This window comes from Zingiber officinale, chromosome 1A, assembly GCF_018446385.1.
Source record: "Zingiber officinale cultivar Zhangliang chromosome 1A, Zo_v1.1, whole genome shotgun sequence".
NCBI classification, from domain to species: Eukaryota; Viridiplantae; Streptophyta; class Magnoliopsida; order Zingiberales; family Zingiberaceae; genus Zingiber; species Zingiber officinale.
In genome coordinates, this window is record NC_055987.1 from 9444939 (window position 1) to 9463318 (window position 18380).

The following is an 18380-nucleotide window of genomic DNA, read 5'->3' on the forward strand; positions in this document are numbered from 1 at the left end:
ATTCTATAGATTGATATCAAGACCACATTGGAATTTAGAATTAATTCTTCTAATAACATCTCTGAGGTGCCGAAATAAACAATAGAGGGTATCATTGGACTCCTTGCAGTCTCATAAATCTACAATACCTTAAATGAGTCGAATCATACCTATTTAGGTCTATTAGTGGATTTTGACGGAAATTTACTCGTGGATCTAGATAGATACGATTGACTCGTTTTAGGTTCTATGAATTTTTGAGACTGCAAGAAGTCTAACAATGTCCTTAATTATTTATTTTGATTTTTTCGGAGGTATTAAAATATTATTAGAAGAATTAACTCTAAACCCCAAGGTAATCCTGGTCTTGAGGAAATCAAGTCCATAGTAATGCTGAAAGATAATGTAATTAAGCCATAGTGCTGATGTTTAGCACTATAATAGTTATGCATGTAAATAAAAAACAAAGAGAAAAGAGAAGAAATGAGAGAAAAGAAAAAGAAAAAGAGGTTATGCCTAGAGAGAAAAAGAGAACAGAGAAATAAAAAAAAATCAGATATGACGAGGGTAAAATTAAAAAAAAGCTACGTCCTTTTTTTAATTACCAAAATATAGTATATCTTTTGGTTAATTTGGAAACCTAGTATGTCATTTGTATATTGCATATTCAAGTCCTCAACTTAATCTGGACGACCTAATTTCAAAATCGGCCATCAAATAAATTTGAAAAAGATAGATGAATTTTGACATAACACCTAGCATCATGATTCAAACTCTACAAGCGTTCAAAAATATCTAGCATGAGATTCGAATTATATGAAAATAATTCTTATTTCTTACATGTGGATCCTTTAGTCTGTAAAGATTAGAATAATTCATGATCCAATTTTTATTTTGATGGGATAATGACCCCTATCTATTAACAAATGAGGGTCATTGTCTCTTACCAATCTCCTTATTTCGGTCCAAGAGCGGATCAGGACAAAGGGATCAGAGGATCCGATCCCATTTCTTACCATCACACTGTACCGAGGGCTTACTAGTTGGTTGGTTGGAACATGTGGCTAGAACAATCATGATCCATCATGGAAATATTTTCACAAACAAATAATTCATCTATGTTCTAAAAATATTTTAGATTTTAAATGTGCATAAATTCCAGATATTTAGGTTATTAAAAAAATATATTAAAATAAAATATTCGGTCCAGATAGTCCAACATATAATAAAGATTTCAATGGATAGTGCAGTTTTATGTGGAGGCAGGCCTGTTAGTGGGCCAAAAGGCCCAATTTTATTATAGAATCGAAATGAGATGATTTTTAAAAATTAAAATTTGTCTTGACAAATTCTTTTCGAATTTCACATTGTCATTTCACAAAAAAAAAGATTAGATTTTACCAGATCTTCAAGGATTTCCATCAATCTTAGCTAAGTCAGTTGATTTAATACAGTGCATTAGTCATAGTGCAAAATGGCTCGAACAAATAAAATTGAATATTGATCCTGTCCGATTGTTGAAGTGATGAAAATTGGAGATATGGTATTTCGGTTGATCGTGTGTTGACTCCTCGCGACCCTATAACTATAACCGCATTAATATCGAGCCAGGGAAGAGGTCCCGACGATGACCCTCCGATGCTCAAGTCAGTCACCGACAATGTGTGGAAGGAAAGCAAAGCAGCGAATAGTAGCAGCAACAGTAGATTATCACATACCTTGGCTGAAGTTCAGACCCCCTTTATATAGGGCTCTCGCAGAGTGTGTACATGCTTCCCAAGACATGCATGCTTCCCGAAACTTTCCCTTAAAAGATGTATCGGTAAACTGTCTCTGACACACTACCTTAACGAGCCGAGCATATCCCTAAAGTGATAGCTGTGGAAACTTCTGTCGTACGATCTTCTATCCGAACCGGCCGTCTGTCAGTGGCGCATGCTCCCAAAAAGATAATGTCTAACAAGCGGTGTCTTTTACTGGGCCAAGCGGGATACCTGCTCGAAAGATAACCGCTCGACTCGGGTTCTTACTTTCTGCTCGGATGAGTGTATTATCTGGCCGAGCGAGAAAGCCGCTTGGCTGGCCTTCTGTTTGTGTAGTTTGGTCATAAATCCGTTCCGTCCTTATAGCTCTATATGAGGCCGAGCGGGGAAGCCGCTCGGCGTGCCCTTGCAGAGTCTTTCTTGAGCGTCGGAAGCTCGGAACCTCGTCGAACTGTTATGATGTCGGATCAGATCTTCATTATCCCAATCGGACGAGCATACTCCCCAATCAACCGTGTTTAACCACCTTAACTTTGACCTCCACCATGACACTTACCTCCATCATAACAACAGGGTGGGGCCTTCCCCTTTATCACCCCATCAAGCATCAAATATAGATTAACAATTTTTATCCAAATGTACGCCTCCTTCCTTTTGCTTTAAAAAAAGATACATTTTGTTCTCATTCTATTCCAAAACTTCAATATCAAAGAATTCACAAATTAATTTATGGTAATATATTCGTTTAAGATTTTACATGTGAATTCATTTTCATTTATAGAATTGAATATGCAAAGCTCAATATAATGATTGAAAGATTGTCTACTTGGACAAAAATTGTACTAAATGATAAAAAAAACTTCTGATTTTTTAATCAACTGATTTAAATACTTGAGTTTGGAATTGTATATATGTTTGATCTTAGTTCCTTCCACTCGAAGTACACATTTTATAAAAGTGGCATTCATGTTCTAATGATGTATACACTGTCCAAAATAATTTATTTTATCCAAGAACAAACATTAAGAAGAACATTGAATATGTATAATTTCTGCTGTAGCTTTCGCTCTCAGGATCACTAGATCAGTTGGCAACTACCTGTCCACAAAATTAATTGTTTAAACTATAAAAAATATATATAAAGAATAGAAATGTTCATATTAATTTTTGTCTTCTTTTCCAAATCAATGCGTGGTTTTGGAAATTAATTTGTCGATTTCCACTCGATCGGTTTTCTAATCCATAGTATTCGTCAACTCAACTAATTATAATGCCAAATCTACTAGGTCAATCCGTGTAACAAAAGTAAACTAACCACTAATTAATTAGTTTAAACTTAACAATCATAGCTGACTGATTTTTTTCATCCGAATGTTGCAATACCTACTCCAGCTTCATAATCACGCCTTTGTTTTGACTCATTGTACAACTTTTCCTTGTAAACTTTTCGCCACCAAACATGCTTTCTTTTTAATTTCCTATTGCTCTCGGGGTGTAACGTAGACGGTGGGCTCATGACATCTCTAGCATAATGACTTACAAGGTCGATTCTAAGAAACTGACGATCTGTAAAACTCCACTATGCACTTAACGCAATGGGACCGACACTAGAGGGGCCGTTAATATAACGAATCTACATTTTTATGATGTTCAAATTTATTTATAAAGTAACTGAGTCAAATCAAGGTAAGCCGAGTCTAAAATGAACCAAATGGATGAAATAATAGTTCAAAATTGACTTACTTTCTTTTTTATGAGCCAAAGCTCTCAATTCAAACTCACTTGACCGTTTAAAATTTTTTACATTTTAAGCTTATTTATTAAGATTGATAAGATAAATTTGTTGGTTGATTTTGAAATTTTTTTTATTTATTTAGCATGTTAATAAACATTTTATTGATGAACATGATTTACAGATAATATTCATGAATGTTAAAATTTTGTTTGAGTATTAACAAGTTGAACATATGTACGTTCAAGTTTACTTATTTAGCTTAATAAGTTATTCAAGTTTGTTCATTTAATTAATCTTGTGTATTGAACGATTTATTCATAGACATTTAGCTAATTTATATTTCTATATGCACATATGAAAATTAATTGTTGACATTATTAAATAATAATTAATGATCGACAGCAAAATATGATGACCCTCACTTAAGAGGCTCCTCCAAAACTATCCCATGTGCATTGAAAGGGAGATAAATCATAAAGGTCATTCAGTCTAGCAGAACAATCCTCTAGGGGGTCATATAGATGCTAGCGGGGCATTCCGGTACCCATCAAGATTTGACCCCTGCCTATCGGTAGCACCTCACTGCGCAGGTAACCAATTTTGGTCATATGTGGGGTAATAATAATTAATGATGTTACAATATCTTAGTGCATGTCTAATAATTAATTGTCCTCTCGGATGGGTCTAGTGGCTAGCACATGAAATATTACCATCATGAGGTTTGGGGTTCGAATCTCGGCAAGCCGAGGTAAATGTCTTTTTTATGTGCTAGTCATTATTCCAAAGGTTAGTAGTCGCCCATGATTTACCTCCTCCGTGTTGATCCTGGGACGGATTGGCGGGAACGTTGGAGGTGAGCGTATAACCTTTTACCACCAATGTCTAACAATTAATTAATATACTCTTCATTTATTGATTAGCTGACAGTTTTCTTTGTTATTCTTTCCTTCATTAGAACAAGCAGCCTTTCCTAGCCCTTTGTCCAAAATAGACTCCACTTTAATTTTCTTTCTCAGACCAACAAGTTAAAGACAAACGCAATGGACCATCTGTCCATGTTCCAATATCATCTGCATGCAGAAGACAATAAATACAACCTTATTGTGATCATCAAGCTTTCAACAGCTTGTACCAAAAAAAAAACTTGAAAGTTTCAAAGATCTGTTCTAACTGATGCTAATAACTATCAGTTTGTTTAATTGATGGCTTGTTGAAGGAGAATGGAGGAGAGTAGGTTTTGATCAAGTCTCCATCAGTAAGATCAAGTACGACCTTCAGAACATTCTCCATCATCTACATGATCAAGGTGAAGAAATTAATTAATTAAGGAGATGGGCTACCTATAAATTTATATATATTTTGCTCAGTTATTTCTATATACGCAACTTAAAGTAATTAGTGGGAGAAACAAATAGATTTTTACCAGCTTCTTCGGGCAAATAAACCACTTGCTATCTTGGATAAAGTTGGAATTAATGTTTAGGATAAAAAAGAAACAGAAACAGAAAGGAACATGGATCATAATTAATGTTGGATATCCTATAAAAGAATGCTCCTGAGTTGTTCAATGAACTCTAGTACTTCTTAAAGCATACGATCAAATATATATATGAAGAAGAAGAAGAAGAAGGAGAGAGAGAGAGGGGCCAAACAAATTAAACAGCTCATTCGTATGCTATATATATTACTGAAACATGCATCTATACAGTAGTATTTATTGTAGGAAAACAAAATTGTATTTATTTTGTCGAGTTAATTGAATGCATAGAATGATCGATAGAGAAAGTTACAATTAAGGATTGCTGCATTTGATTGGGAATTGAGATGGGCCAGTTGCCAAACACACAAGTCTTCAAGTGGTGCTGATATAGGAACACTTTTTCGTGTAAAACTTACAAAATTGACTTCCCATCCAAACCCTAATTATATTTATCCCTCCTTTTCATCCCAACGCCCACCATCACCTCCATTCTCCTCCTCCCCTTTCCAAGAACATACCGTAGATTATCGAATTAGCACGATCGATGGATGACTCGAAGAAATACCCTCGAGGGCACTGGAGGCCTAGAGAAGACCAGAAGTTGCTGCAGCTGGTCGAGGAGTTTGGACCTCAGAACTGGAACTCGATTGCTGAGAAGCTTCAAGGGAGATCAGGTGATCGATCGATCAGTAAGATCTAGCTATTTGATGAATTATATGATTGATTAACCGATTGGAATTAAATCCTAAGTCGATCCATCTTAATTGAGTTTGATATAAGTTAATATTGAATTGATATGTGTATACACACAGACAGACACACGTAACAAGTACTTGTTGTAGGTAAGAGCTGTAGACTGAGATGGTTTAACCAACTAGACCCAAGAATCAACAAAAGGCCATTCACCGAGGAGGAGGAAGAGCGGCTCCTTGCCGCGCACCGGTTTCACGGCAACAAGTGGGCTCTGATCTCTCGGCTCTTCCCCGGTCGAACCGACAACGCTATCAAGAACCATTGGCACGTCGTCATGGCACGGCGACAACGAGAGAACTCGAGGATGTGTGGCAAAAGGAATGATGCCTCTCAGGGGCATAGTTTCCTCAGCCACGGTGTTAATTCAATGAACCACCTCCTCACTTCATTCCAAGCTCCTGATCGGGGGGACGCCGCCGGAAAACTCTTCGGGTTTGGGAGCATTGCAAGGGAAAGGACGACGATGAACCCTGCTCTTCCTTGGAGCTTCTCTACTAAGCTCCACGGCCAGATGGCTCGTCGTCCACTTCATTGGAGCACTTACAGAAGTTTAGGAGGCGCGAGTGAGGAGGCGGTGAGCTCCGGCGAAATGGTTAGGGAGAATTCGACCGTATCGATGAACCCTAGCGATGTGGAGCGTGATGAAGGATCTTTCAAGAGCAAGAAGGTTGGCTTCATAGATTTCTTGGGGGTTGGGTTTATTTCTTGAGGTTAGCTGATTATATTATTTCTTGTAGGTGAGCATAATTATGCACTAATTAATTAGAATAGATACAATATATATTTATTGTTTGATCATGTGTCACTTAATCTTATGGTGCTTAATTTGCTTGTTTATTAAGTGTTAATATCATATAGATATAGATAAATGCTGCTAATTATAAGCTAATTTACACAAGAAGTTTGTTAGTTAGACTACAAACAATATAATTAATGGAAATACAAATTCTATGCCTTTATTTTATTTTATTTTTTGTAATGGGTTGGTATATATATATATATATATATATGAACTGTTAAATATGATTTTGGCAATGCTATAAGTGAATCACTACGTTATGGTATGGAATAAGTAATTTTTAATGCAACTTCTAAGTGAAGCTCGACTGTTAAATTCTAATGCATATAATCTTGACTATTTGAACCGAATCATGTATTCTTAATCAATCTAATCAATGTCATTAGGACACAACAATAATCACTATCTAATTGTTGTGACAAATGAATTCACAATATATATTACAAATGAGGAGAGTTGTTTTAAAAAGAAATTTACCTTTTATATTGTCTTGTTTTCACTATGTTTTATAGGATTATTTAGTATTTTTAAACCTTTCATGTGGAATATTAATAATTAATAAATCATGTTAAATTAGTATAATTAAAAAGAGAGAAATACTTTGATAGAAATATCTTACAAAGGTAAAACATGGTGAAAGGGTCATATTTAACATGTTGTGTAATTATGTTCATCCACATTTCTAGGTGTTTCATTTTGCACTTGTGTACTTATCTTTTAGCCATTTGATTCACAAATTTAAGCTCTTAATATCCTTAGACCATCTCCAATCCACATCACCAAATTTGGTGTAATTTTCACACTAAAATGGTGCAATTTCAACACCAAACACTATAACCCATCATCACCATATCACACAAAAAAAGTAATATTCTTTAGAATATTCTATTATTCTTATTAAATTTTTTATATGATAATTATTATATTTAAAATTAATACTTCTTAATATTTGATATTTTAAATTTTTTAAAATTCAGTATCCAACTAATTTTATATATATATAATTTTTATTTTTAATTTTATTATATTACTATCTTTATTTTTTATTTTGTATGTCAATGTAATGGGTAATGTATTGTATATTTATGCATATAAAAAATTTTAATATTTTATTGTATTATGTTTATGAAATTAGTGATAATTTATAAATGTAATTATAATTAAAATATATTAAATAAAATTAAAATAATAATTTTAATAAATTAAATATTTACCAATATACATAAAAAAATTTAAATATGCTATTAAATGCACTTAATTTAAATTTATAATAAATAATAACTAATAATTACATTTAATTATACTATAAATAAAGATAAAAAAATAATAATTATTAATTAATTACATTTGATTTTATAATAATATAATAAAATCAAAAAAAAAAATTCTCTCCATCACCAAATATAGTGATGTGAATAGTGCAACATCATATTTGGTGTTGCACTATTCACATCACCATATTTGGGGTGGGTTTTGGCAGTAGAGATCCTCTGATTGCGGATCAGGGGATGGTCCATTGCATGAAGACCTTTGATTTGGATGAACTCTACCTTTAAGTAGGTGGGGCTCATCCAAATCAATGGTCTAAAAAAGTGAACCATCTCCTGGTCTGCAATTTGCGGACCAGAGGATCCGTGCTCGACTTTTGGTGTATGGGTTGGAATAATTTGGTGTTAAATTGATACCAAATTTGATGTTTTGATGATGGGTTGGAGATGCCCTTAGCCACCTACAACAAATCCTCCTACTTTTAATAGCACTCTTAGTGGGCCTTTTGGCCCAATTAGAAGGGCCACTATTTGGGCCATAATCAATGTTGATAACTAACTGTGAACGACCAACTGACATGATCATGACCTATGAAAATACCGTCTTAATTTCGTGGAAAATACAAATATGATCCTTTCACAAGGTCGTATCACCGTATATATCACATCAATAATAATGAATTTTAATGATTCATGGAAAATTTCAAGAGAATCAAATCGATTACTCTTAAAATTAATCAACGTAAATTTCATATATATCACATAAATAATAATGAAATTTAATGTTCGATGTAAAATTTCTACGGAATCAAATCGATGATTTTTAAAATTAATCAACTTAAATTTAATATAACTAAATAATGAATAAATTTTAATCTTCTAGTGAAAAACAATTTTATTTATTTATTGTGGTATAATAAATTTATTTGTAAACAATTAGATTGGTAGATGTTTGTCAATTCATGGACAAAATCGCGATCATAATTAATTGCTATGGTCCCCACACAAACACATCACGTGCTCAAAACAAGCACCAGATAGGTACAATCCGAGTCGGATCGTTCACATGCTTATTATTTTTTCAACTTTTAATTCTCGGATATTAATTAAATCCAATGAATGAACCACGCGATACGATAAAGAAATGTTTTAATATTTTTTATTTTTTTAGAAAAATGAACGAAGCTGGTTGCGTGTAGACAATCGATTTTGTCGTGACGTGAGAAACTTAAATCTTGGGACATGTTAAGTCATGTGCCATCCCATCGTGTCATGCACATGGTTATAAGTGCGGCTACGTTTCTTTATATTTTATGGGTCGTATCCAATCCGTCGGTCTAATTTTTTTTTATAAAAAAATCATAAATATCTTAAATAACATAATTAAATTTAGTTGCCTAACTTTTAATAATTTTTCAAATTAATGAAGATAGTACAAGTACCGCACAATGTCACGTTGAACAATTTGACGATTTTAACATATAAAATGTCCTCTCAGCTAAGTAACAACAATTAACTATGCATAACCCCATAATATGTTGGAGTTAATCATCATATGATAAATTTAAAGAAATAAATAAGATTTCTGATAAAGTTGGTAAAAAAATCTTTTCATATAATGACTTGTTCAGTGTTATAATTTATCTCTCTTTATATAATTACGAGACTAATCGTGATAGCATCTATGACCTTTTGTAAAATTAATTAACTATACATATCTTCAACTTATCTTGAATCTGGAACTATGGTGCGATGATAAAAAGTAAGACCCACTCCCTAGATAACAAAGATTTAAAGCTCTGAATCGTCTGTCAAGATCCATCTATACTTTTTGAATTATCTGAATTGGTAGCCGTAGAAAATTTTTATTGGGCCGAATCAATTACGTCCAAGATTAATAGGATCGTAAGAACTAGAACCGTCAAATTGGATTTGACCCATTGAGTTAACCCGCCCAATCAAAAAATTTAAACTGAGTTGAGTTAAAATTGTATTAATTTATTTAAAGATGAATCTAGATGGACCGATCCACCTAGCTCTCGACTCGTATAGGTCGGCTCGCAATGGGCTTGGATTAGCCTGTAGATTGAGAAAAAAAAATCTTTAAAATTTAAAATTAAAATAAAAAATTTAATAAGCTTGTGAATTTATGATTAATAGATTCAAAGACAACTTCATCATGGTATGACATCTAATATCAAGAATATTATAGAATTCAGCTAAAAACAACCATTAACGTTTTTATTCCAGAACATATCTATTAAAACAAAACATATATTGTAATAATAAATAAATTAAAAATTTGATAGCATGCTCATGCCAAATTTGTTAGAGCACGTTATGCTGCAAATAATGCATCTGAACATACTTATGGAATGTAACCAAATTGACTAAGATACCAGCAAAGCGATTGGAGTTTTTTTTTTCTTTTCAAAGTATGATGTAATCTGTTTAATTTTTAATTAAACTTAAAAATTTTAATTATATATATATACACACGCAAATCAGATGGATGATTTTTTAATCCGTCAAAATGACACGTCAATCTACACTCTAAATGGCTAATCTCCACTAGGGATTAATCTAGTAAGAATTGAATATATCAATTATAAAAAACTATTAATTATACACAATTTCTCGCAAACGTGATCCACGAGATTTGTTTCATCGCGAAGAAAGGTGCGTTTGAACAACTTGCAATTTAATAGAAACGTGGATCGAAGAGTCACGGATTCAATTAGCCATCTAAGACGCACTCGACAAAGTTGACCCGTATCGTAGTTGCATATTTTAATTATGTGCCGTGACGTTGTCTTATCTGATCGAGCCCTCTTGTTCCCGATCGAAGTGATTTTACCTTTGGGCGAAGTTACTTATTCTCATCAACCCTCCTACCAACAACCTTTTTTTTCACTTTTATTTTGAATTTAACAAGTTATTTTATTAACAAGGACGAATGCGAGGCATGTGAGAGCTTCCCAACTCTGACATCGACCTCCCTTCCTTTCCCTACATCTCAATGATTGAGTCCCATTGGCATTGTTTCCGCATAATAATTTTATCAGTATTTCTTTCTCAATTATTTGATATAATTAAATAATAAAAATTCAATATAAAAATTCACAACATTATTAGCTGCACTTAGTGCGGTGGAGCCATCCGGACTGGAGTCTCGTCCATGTGAGTGTGTGATAGGCCATGGGACTTATCCAGATCGAACTCACTGTGCATGTGACCCAATTGCTCGATTAGTCCTTCTTGGCGGTGGTTAATTAATTGACATTATGGATGGTTTAATTCAGCACGGGCTAATAATGTTGTTGCTTATTCGGAGGTCTTATTTTATTCCCATGCAGAGCAACAGCCTGTCTCATGCATGAATAATCACATGCTGTTAATTGTTATATAATCCATTTCTTAAAGACTGGATTAGAGTTATTAGTTTTGACTAAATTACTTCGATGATGATAAGGTCCCTTATTATTATTATTATTATTATTATTATTATTATTATTATTATTATTATTATTATTTTGTATCGCATTATTGGATGCTGAATGGGCTCCGGTGCAATCATGGAGGTCCAGCGCCGAATCAAATCACGAACCCGATCACAATCGTCTGGGACCCGTGGGACGGTGTCGAGTCGTGACTCAAGGCGCGTCTTGAATGGATGCCGAATGTTTGGATCAGGTGCCTGGCCGCTGAGCTTTCCGTCGTGCTGAGCGGTGATGGATAGGTAAGGCTGCGGTTCCCACAGAGTTATCATACGTCCATGTGTGCCACATATACTTTGGTTTCTTACTTATGGCTAGACCCGCCCATGGCTGGTGCATCTTTAGTGGGGCCCACGGGTATTTACTAATAGAATTTCAGGTATGGTGATGGTTTCAGGACTAGTAGTATTCGATCCAGGTCAGCACATGCATTTCCCGCCTGGATAATTGACATTTAAAAAAATGGCGCACCTACTCTCTGCCACAGAGAGGGCTCCACACCATTCAACGGCCTTGATTAGATCTGGAAGAACACAGGCTGGCCATAGCCGTTCGTTCATTCCTCCGCGGTGAGCGAATGCTACGAATCCTTGGCTGCTACGAGCACTATAAAATCCCGCCTCCCTTGCCTCTCTTCTGCATCGATAGCCTCTGCTTCTTTACTTTCTTCCAGATCCAATCAGAGAAGGCTTCCTCCCCCATTGGCACAGATGGCCAGCTCTCCTGCAGTAGTGACCGTGAAGCCTATCTCCAACGGCGCCGGACCCCGGAAGACGCGGATGCACCGCCTCATTGAGGAGGATGGCATTGTGCTGATGCCGGGGATCTACGATGCGCTCTCGGCGGCAGTCCTCCAGAGCTTGGGCTACAAGGCTGGATTTGTGTCCGGATATGCCGTCTCCGCCTCCCGCCTCGGCATGCCCGACATCGGCCTCCTCACGTATGCATCGATCGCCCATCTCAGATTTCCGTTCCCCCTAAATCCAAATCTCCTCTTCTTCAGATCGATTTGCTAATTGTGCTGCGGTATTTCAATTGAATTTTAGGCCACCGGAGATGGCAGATGCGGCTCGCGCTATTTGTGCTGCGGCTCCTAATGTTGCGTTCATCGTTGATGCTGGTAATGAACTCTGCCATAAGGGATTTTCTCTTTTCAGCAGCATTACACTACTTTTCTGTCAAAATTCTATTTTGTCCAAGATGTGCACTCCAAAAATCACAAGAATTGAATTTCACAATAAAGTAAATTTAATAAACCTGAATTCTTGTAGCTTTTGTGAATTGTGATAGCTCCCCCTGATCACAAGTATGAAAACTTGGCTCTGTTTGGCTTGTTCTTCCAACTTGGCTAAAATTTCCGGGAATTATTTGAGGCCTGAGTCAATTTTTATGATATTAATTTGAACGTATCAGCAAACTCTTAAAACTAGCCAAACATTGACTTGATTAGGAAGGAAAAACAATAATTGGTAAAAGATCTATCATTGATATGTAAACATTGACGTATGTACAATTAAGTCCAAACCACTTTTTCTTCGTCTGTTTGTTTTCTGAATTGACATTTGCACCTTTTCTTTTATGTTTCGGATTTATTCTGTCTTTTACAGGGTAGAGTTGTGTCGTAAAGGACCTTTACCAAGCACAAACCAAAGTTCTTTCATAAGTTGATTCGCCAAACACTAAACTATTTTGAGGAAAACAATTTTGACAAGGCACTTCCTATTCAAGAAATTTTGAATTGCGAGCAATGCTAAATTCATGCCTAATCATTCCCTGGTTTCATTGTTAGAATTGAAAGTTTGGTCTCCTTAGCAATTGTTCTATGTTAAAATGAGAAGTACACCATAAGAATTAAGTATATGTTTATGAAAAAAAATGTATTAAATGTCCCGATTGCAAAATCCACTTGGGTTATCGTTCAACTTTATTATTTTTTTTTTCTGAATATGCTAGATACTGGAGGTGGCAATGCTCTTAATGTCCAAAGGACTGTTAGGGATATCATTGCTACGGGTGCAGCTGGCTTATTCCTCGAGGTAACCTGTTCTAATAGCTGCTCTCTGCTCGTGTTCTAATACCTGTAGCTAACTTTTCCTACTTTCTCATTGATTTCAGGATCAAGTTTGGCCCAAGAAGTGCGGTAAGAACAAACGACAAATTTTCATCTTTTTCTTGTTTTCTTATTGTGCTATTTGATGATTTATTTTCCCCTCTCCCTTTTTGTCTCTGTCGATAAGGCCATATGCAAGGCAAACAGGTAATACCCGCCGAGGAACATGCTGCCAAAATAGCAGCTGCAAGAGAAGCCATTGGTGACTCTGACTTCTTCCTCATTGCTCGCACCGATGCGCGTGCAACCGCAGGCGGTCTAGCTGACGCAATTGCACGGGCCAACCTCTACATGGAGGTATCGAATTCTCGTCTCCAGTCGCATCTCATGTTGGTGTAAAACGATGAATCGGTCACTGAGTGATTAACAATCCGCAGGCAGGAGCAGATGCCTGCTTCGTGGAGGCACCGAGGAGCGACGACGAGATGAGGGAAGTTTGCAAGAAAACCAACGGCTTCAGAGCCGCCAACATGCTCGAAGGCGGATACACACCTTTGCACACCCCTCAGGAGCTCAAAGAAATGGGCTTCCACCTCATCGTGCACTCCACCACGGCCGTCTACTCTGCTGCTCGTGCACTGATCGACGTCCTCAAAGCACTGAAGGACGAGGGATCGAGCAGAGGCCATCTCCACAAGCTCACCACCTTCGAGGAGTTCAACGGCTTGATTGGGCTCAAAACTCTCAATGAGATTGGAGCTCGTTTTGAGAAGTTCAGCGTTCCCAAAAACTGAGAAGGCCACCAGTACTTACTGGATCATCTATCTATTCCTAATGGAAGCTTTTCTAAAGCATGCATCATGCATGGTAATGTTATGTCTCTTCGTTAGGCGGTGAGCTGCTTCTCCTCTGAAGGTGCTCGTTTTGTGTTCTTGTAATCTTGGGTTATGGCTGTGTTTGCTTGCATCTGTCCTACGATTTTTTATCTGTTATCGTTAAGAGTGAATAATAATATGAGAAATATGAGAATAATTTTTTATCTGTTATCATTATTTTTCATTTTCACCACCAAACAACGCTACAAGGATTAATTATACTCTAAAGTCTGCCATAGTTAAGCTGCACGACCCAGAGTCCGTGATGGACAGCTAGGGTACTCCATAAAAATAGTGCAATAATTTCGCAAGGACCTACGCCACTTCCTTCTTCACCTACTCAAGATGACAGTGGGCATTAACTCATCAACATTAAGATATTAAGAAGGCACAACATAGTTTTGCAGACTGCTTGATTTATAATATAATACACACACACAGGCCTGATGAATTAACCAAAGTATAAAAGAAACTAATTGATGGAGTAACATCGTTTTTGTATTTACTTTTGTTATATATTCTAAACTTTTAAGTTCTCTCAACATGTTAAACCACAAAAACTCTCTAACTCGAGCTGGTATTAGAGGTACTTATATATCTTAATACACCTTACAGAAACTTGCTCTGAAGCTTTAGTCAATGGCTGAATAAACAGGAATCTGTAACTAGCAAATAATTGCCTCCAATTTGCATGGCACCATCTCAGTTTTTCAGATAAATCTGTCAGTGCAAGTTTTTAGACCAGGAAATATAAAAGTAAAGTGTTTCAATTTGATCATATTTTTGTAATTGATTTCCTTTTTCTTAGCTAGGAAATGGATGCAAAAACACATTGTTAAAATGAAAATAAAAATAAAAATTTACATCTTATGAATTGCAGTTACAGAACCTCCTTTGTTTCGCCATTCCAAGAAGCTCTCAGCATCTTGAGCAGGGCCCTGGCTTTGGCTTTCACTGCCGCGCCGCACTGGCTTTGCAGCAGCAGCAGCAACTGCGTCACCACGCCGGCGCCCACCGCTGCCTCCCTTGCCCCCTCCGATTCGCCGCACACGGCCAGCAGTGACCTCAGCGCGTGCTCGCTCCCCTCGTGCCCTGTTGACACCCTGAAGACCATCTTCACTAGCGCCCTCACGCCGCTCGGATTCTCCACCAGCGCCTTCTTCCCCGCCTCGAGTTCCAGGAGGAGCTCCAGCGCGGCCAATGCCGGCGCGGCGTTGCGCCGAGCGCAGCAATTCGACAGCAGGTGCGCGACGAGGCCGTCCACCGCGCCTTGCCCGATCGCGCGGCGTCGGTTGCCCTCCGACGATGAGCACAGGACCGCCGTGGCGCGGACGGCCGCCTCCGAGGCTTTCAAAGTGCTTGTGCTTGACTTGTCGATGAGGATGGAAACTAAAATCTGCAAGACCTGCGGGGACTGGCCGACGAACGAGCAGAGCTCGCGGGTGGCAGAAGAAGAAGCCATAACTTCGAGGAGATGGCATAGACCGATCTTGATCTCGGCATTGCCTCGGTCAAATAGGTGCACCAGCGTAGACAAAGCCGCGGCTTCCTCTTTAAGCATGTTTAGGGAATCCAAAGGAGCGCCGGAGACCGACAAGCTCAGAACGGAGTTGAGCAACACTCCGGCGAACTCAGCATCGAGGACGGTTCCTCCTCCCGAGTCTCGGAACAGCAGCTGAAGCAGCAGAGGAAAGAACCCGAGCTGTATCAAGCATGCCCGTCCGACGTCAGACTCCACAGACAGGACGTGTACTTTCCTGGCCGCGTCCAGCTTCGCCGACGGCGAAGTGGTCGGCGAAAGGAGTTCCTGTCTGAGCGCGATGACCGAGAAGTCGAAATCCGCGGCGTGCGGAAACTGCACGGACTCGCGGCAATCGGCGAGGAGCCACTGGTCAATAAGGTGGCGGAGGGTTTGGTTGGGGATTAATGTGGTATCGGCGAGCCTCTGCATTGAGACGGGGCACGTCCGGTGGCCGTCGGCGAGCCATTTCTCGATGCTCGGCCGGTCGTAGGTCTGGCCAGTGCTCAAGGTAACGGGATCAGTGAAGATTTCCAAGCTTATCGGGCATCTGAACAAATGAGGAACGCTCATTTCATCGACTATTATGATTCGTGCACGCCAGAGTTCAGTTCAGAATCTGAAATTAATAAGAAAGGTCAAAGCCTCGAAGCTAAGAGGATAAGATCGATGATAACGTTTTGGTCGCCGGGATTCCTAAAGACACTTTGAAATTGAAGCTTCCATGAAAAGATGGGCACCAGAATCCCTTCTCTTATGAGCAAAAGGTGAAGATTGAGTGGGGAATGTTGCAATTATTAAAAAAAAAACAGAAGAGTCTTCTGACCAAAGGAGAGGCAATGAGATGAGATGATTAAGTGGGGATTCAATTTGTCCAACCTTCCATGTTTCCTGGTCAAAGTGCATGCCAAACTCACAAGATCCATTTAATAACTAACAGAGAAGAGAGGAAAGGAGGATTGAATAAATGAGACTGATCACAAAATGGACAATAAATGCCGGGAAACCGGAGAGTTGAACGAAGGATTAATGCCAATGGCTTACTAAGTTCCCATCAATTGTGCCAGCTAAACCTCGAGTCATGCATTAACTTTTAAACATTATTTTATAGCACTAAACCTTTATGACATCTTTTTTCTTCAGATGTATAGCTAGATGATGCCTTTTTTTTTTCTAAGTTAAATCATCTTTACAGTCAGTCAATATTCGGATATGAGTGCGACAGTATTAGAGTTTCAAATAGCAGTCAAAAAAAGATCGTGATCCCAGCCATTGTTTTCAGTCGTCTGGCAGACAAACTAGTGTTCAAAGCGTTCTTGCAGTCTTATCCATGTCCTCACCTGGAATTATTATTATCGTTCTTGCAGTTTTAATATTACTTATAAAGTGCATTTGATCGAGTACAATGAGAATTTATCCAAAGAAAAGCAGGCAGGTGCATCAAGTAATTTAGTTTGAACGTTTACCGATCGAGTTAAAAAGAACAGAGGAAAGATTAATTGTTAGTGGAATCGATTCCACTACGCCGTCTTCTAGATTATTATTATTATTATTTTAGTGTAATGTGTTTATTAAAAAAACAAAAGCTGGATTTGTGTTAAGAAAAGTTAGTGTTGTTTAATCCGAAGTTTAGTATGGATATTAAGAAACGAACAGCATATTAAAGAAATAGCAGTCCTTTTTTCAATCGCCAAAGGAAGTTTAATTTTAGTTTTTCAATAAGTATTTTGAAATTTAATAGAATCCATCGCATTCGATCATCCGTCCAGAAAAATTAAATCAACTTTTCAACAATTTGGGCGCATGACGAAATAATCTCATGCAAGTAATACTTTTGACGCGGTGCTATATTTTTTTTATATAGTTTTTTGCTAGACCGAAACTTTCCAAAATACTCTACCCCACTTTCAAAATTATTAAATCACAAACCTCATACTAGCAATCGATTCATTTACTTACTTACTTTCACTCTATGTTATTTTTTGTATTTATAATTCTCACTTGAACTTGTATATTCTATTTTGGTATGTAATCTTTGTTATTCATGCTATTTATTGGTATTTATACTTATATATATTTTTTATATCATAGATATAAAATATATTACTAGGTTAATGTTACTTGTGCAATATTTATACTCAAGCCTATATATTATTAATAATATACCGTAGTGTAGGATATCGATTATTCTATTAAACCTTTGTTGATTATTTAGGCTCATAACTATACATCAGATCATATCGTAATATAGGATATCAAATATCCTATTAAACTCTCGTTTGTTATTTAGATTTGTGCCTATGCGTTAGTGAGATCAACATATAATGTAGTTGGTAGAATGCACATTATTCTTAGATGGATTGTTATTACTTGTTTGGTTATTATTGCTTCATATACAAATACATCTTGACTGCTCATAGGATCCATCTGTGGTAGCATATTTGATCCACAATCCGTAGCTAGATAGCTACTTATATATCCTGTCTGGCCATGAGACCCATCAACAGTAGATTGTTTCTACCACATATAGAAATTATTCTCATATTGTGACTGACCACATAACCCATGGCCATCTGTGACAATGTATTATATTTCTCCCTAGTTTGTATTTAGATAGTTAACTACAAACTCTATCTATACACGAGATCTATCCGTGGTAGAA

The 18380-nt window shown here is 37.0% G+C and overlaps 3 protein-coding genes across 3 annotated transcripts; 2 read left to right on the forward strand and 1 right to left on the reverse strand.

Moving 5' to 3' along the window:
• The first annotated feature begins 5431 nt into the window (after positions 1 to 5431).
• On the forward strand, positions 5432 to 6477 carry LOC121999701 (transcriptional activator Myb-like). The gene is made up of 2 exons (XM_042554349.1): positions 5432 to 5631; positions 5800 to 6477. The coding sequence occupies exons 1-2, from the start codon at positions 5502 to 5504 to the stop codon at positions 6417 to 6419; spliced, it is 750 nt and encodes a 249-aa protein (XP_042410283.1). The 5' UTR covers positions 5432 to 5501; the 3' UTR covers positions 6420 to 6477.
• Positions 6478 to 11918: 5441 nt separating this feature from the next.
• LOC122017700 (carboxyvinyl-carboxyphosphonate phosphorylmutase, chloroplastic-like) lies at positions 11919 to 14365 on the forward strand. The gene is made up of 6 exons (XM_042575375.1): positions 11919 to 12214; positions 12321 to 12394; positions 13228 to 13310; positions 13390 to 13414; positions 13512 to 13681; positions 13762 to 14365. The coding sequence occupies exons 1-6, from the start codon at positions 11985 to 11987 to the stop codon at positions 14116 to 14118; spliced, it is 939 nt and encodes a 312-aa protein (XP_042431309.1). The 5' UTR covers positions 11919 to 11984; the 3' UTR covers positions 14119 to 14365.
• A 511-nt stretch (positions 14366 to 14876) lies between these two features.
• LOC121999710 (U-box domain-containing protein 26-like) lies at positions 14877 to 16455 on the reverse strand. Its single transcript, XM_042554358.1, has one exon. It carries the CDS (start codon positions 16289 to 16291, stop codon positions 15080 to 15082), a length of 1212 nt encoding a protein of 403 aa, XP_042410292.1. The 5' UTR covers positions 16292 to 16455; the 3' UTR covers positions 14877 to 15079.
• Between the last annotated feature and the right edge of the window lie 1925 nt (positions 16456 to 18380).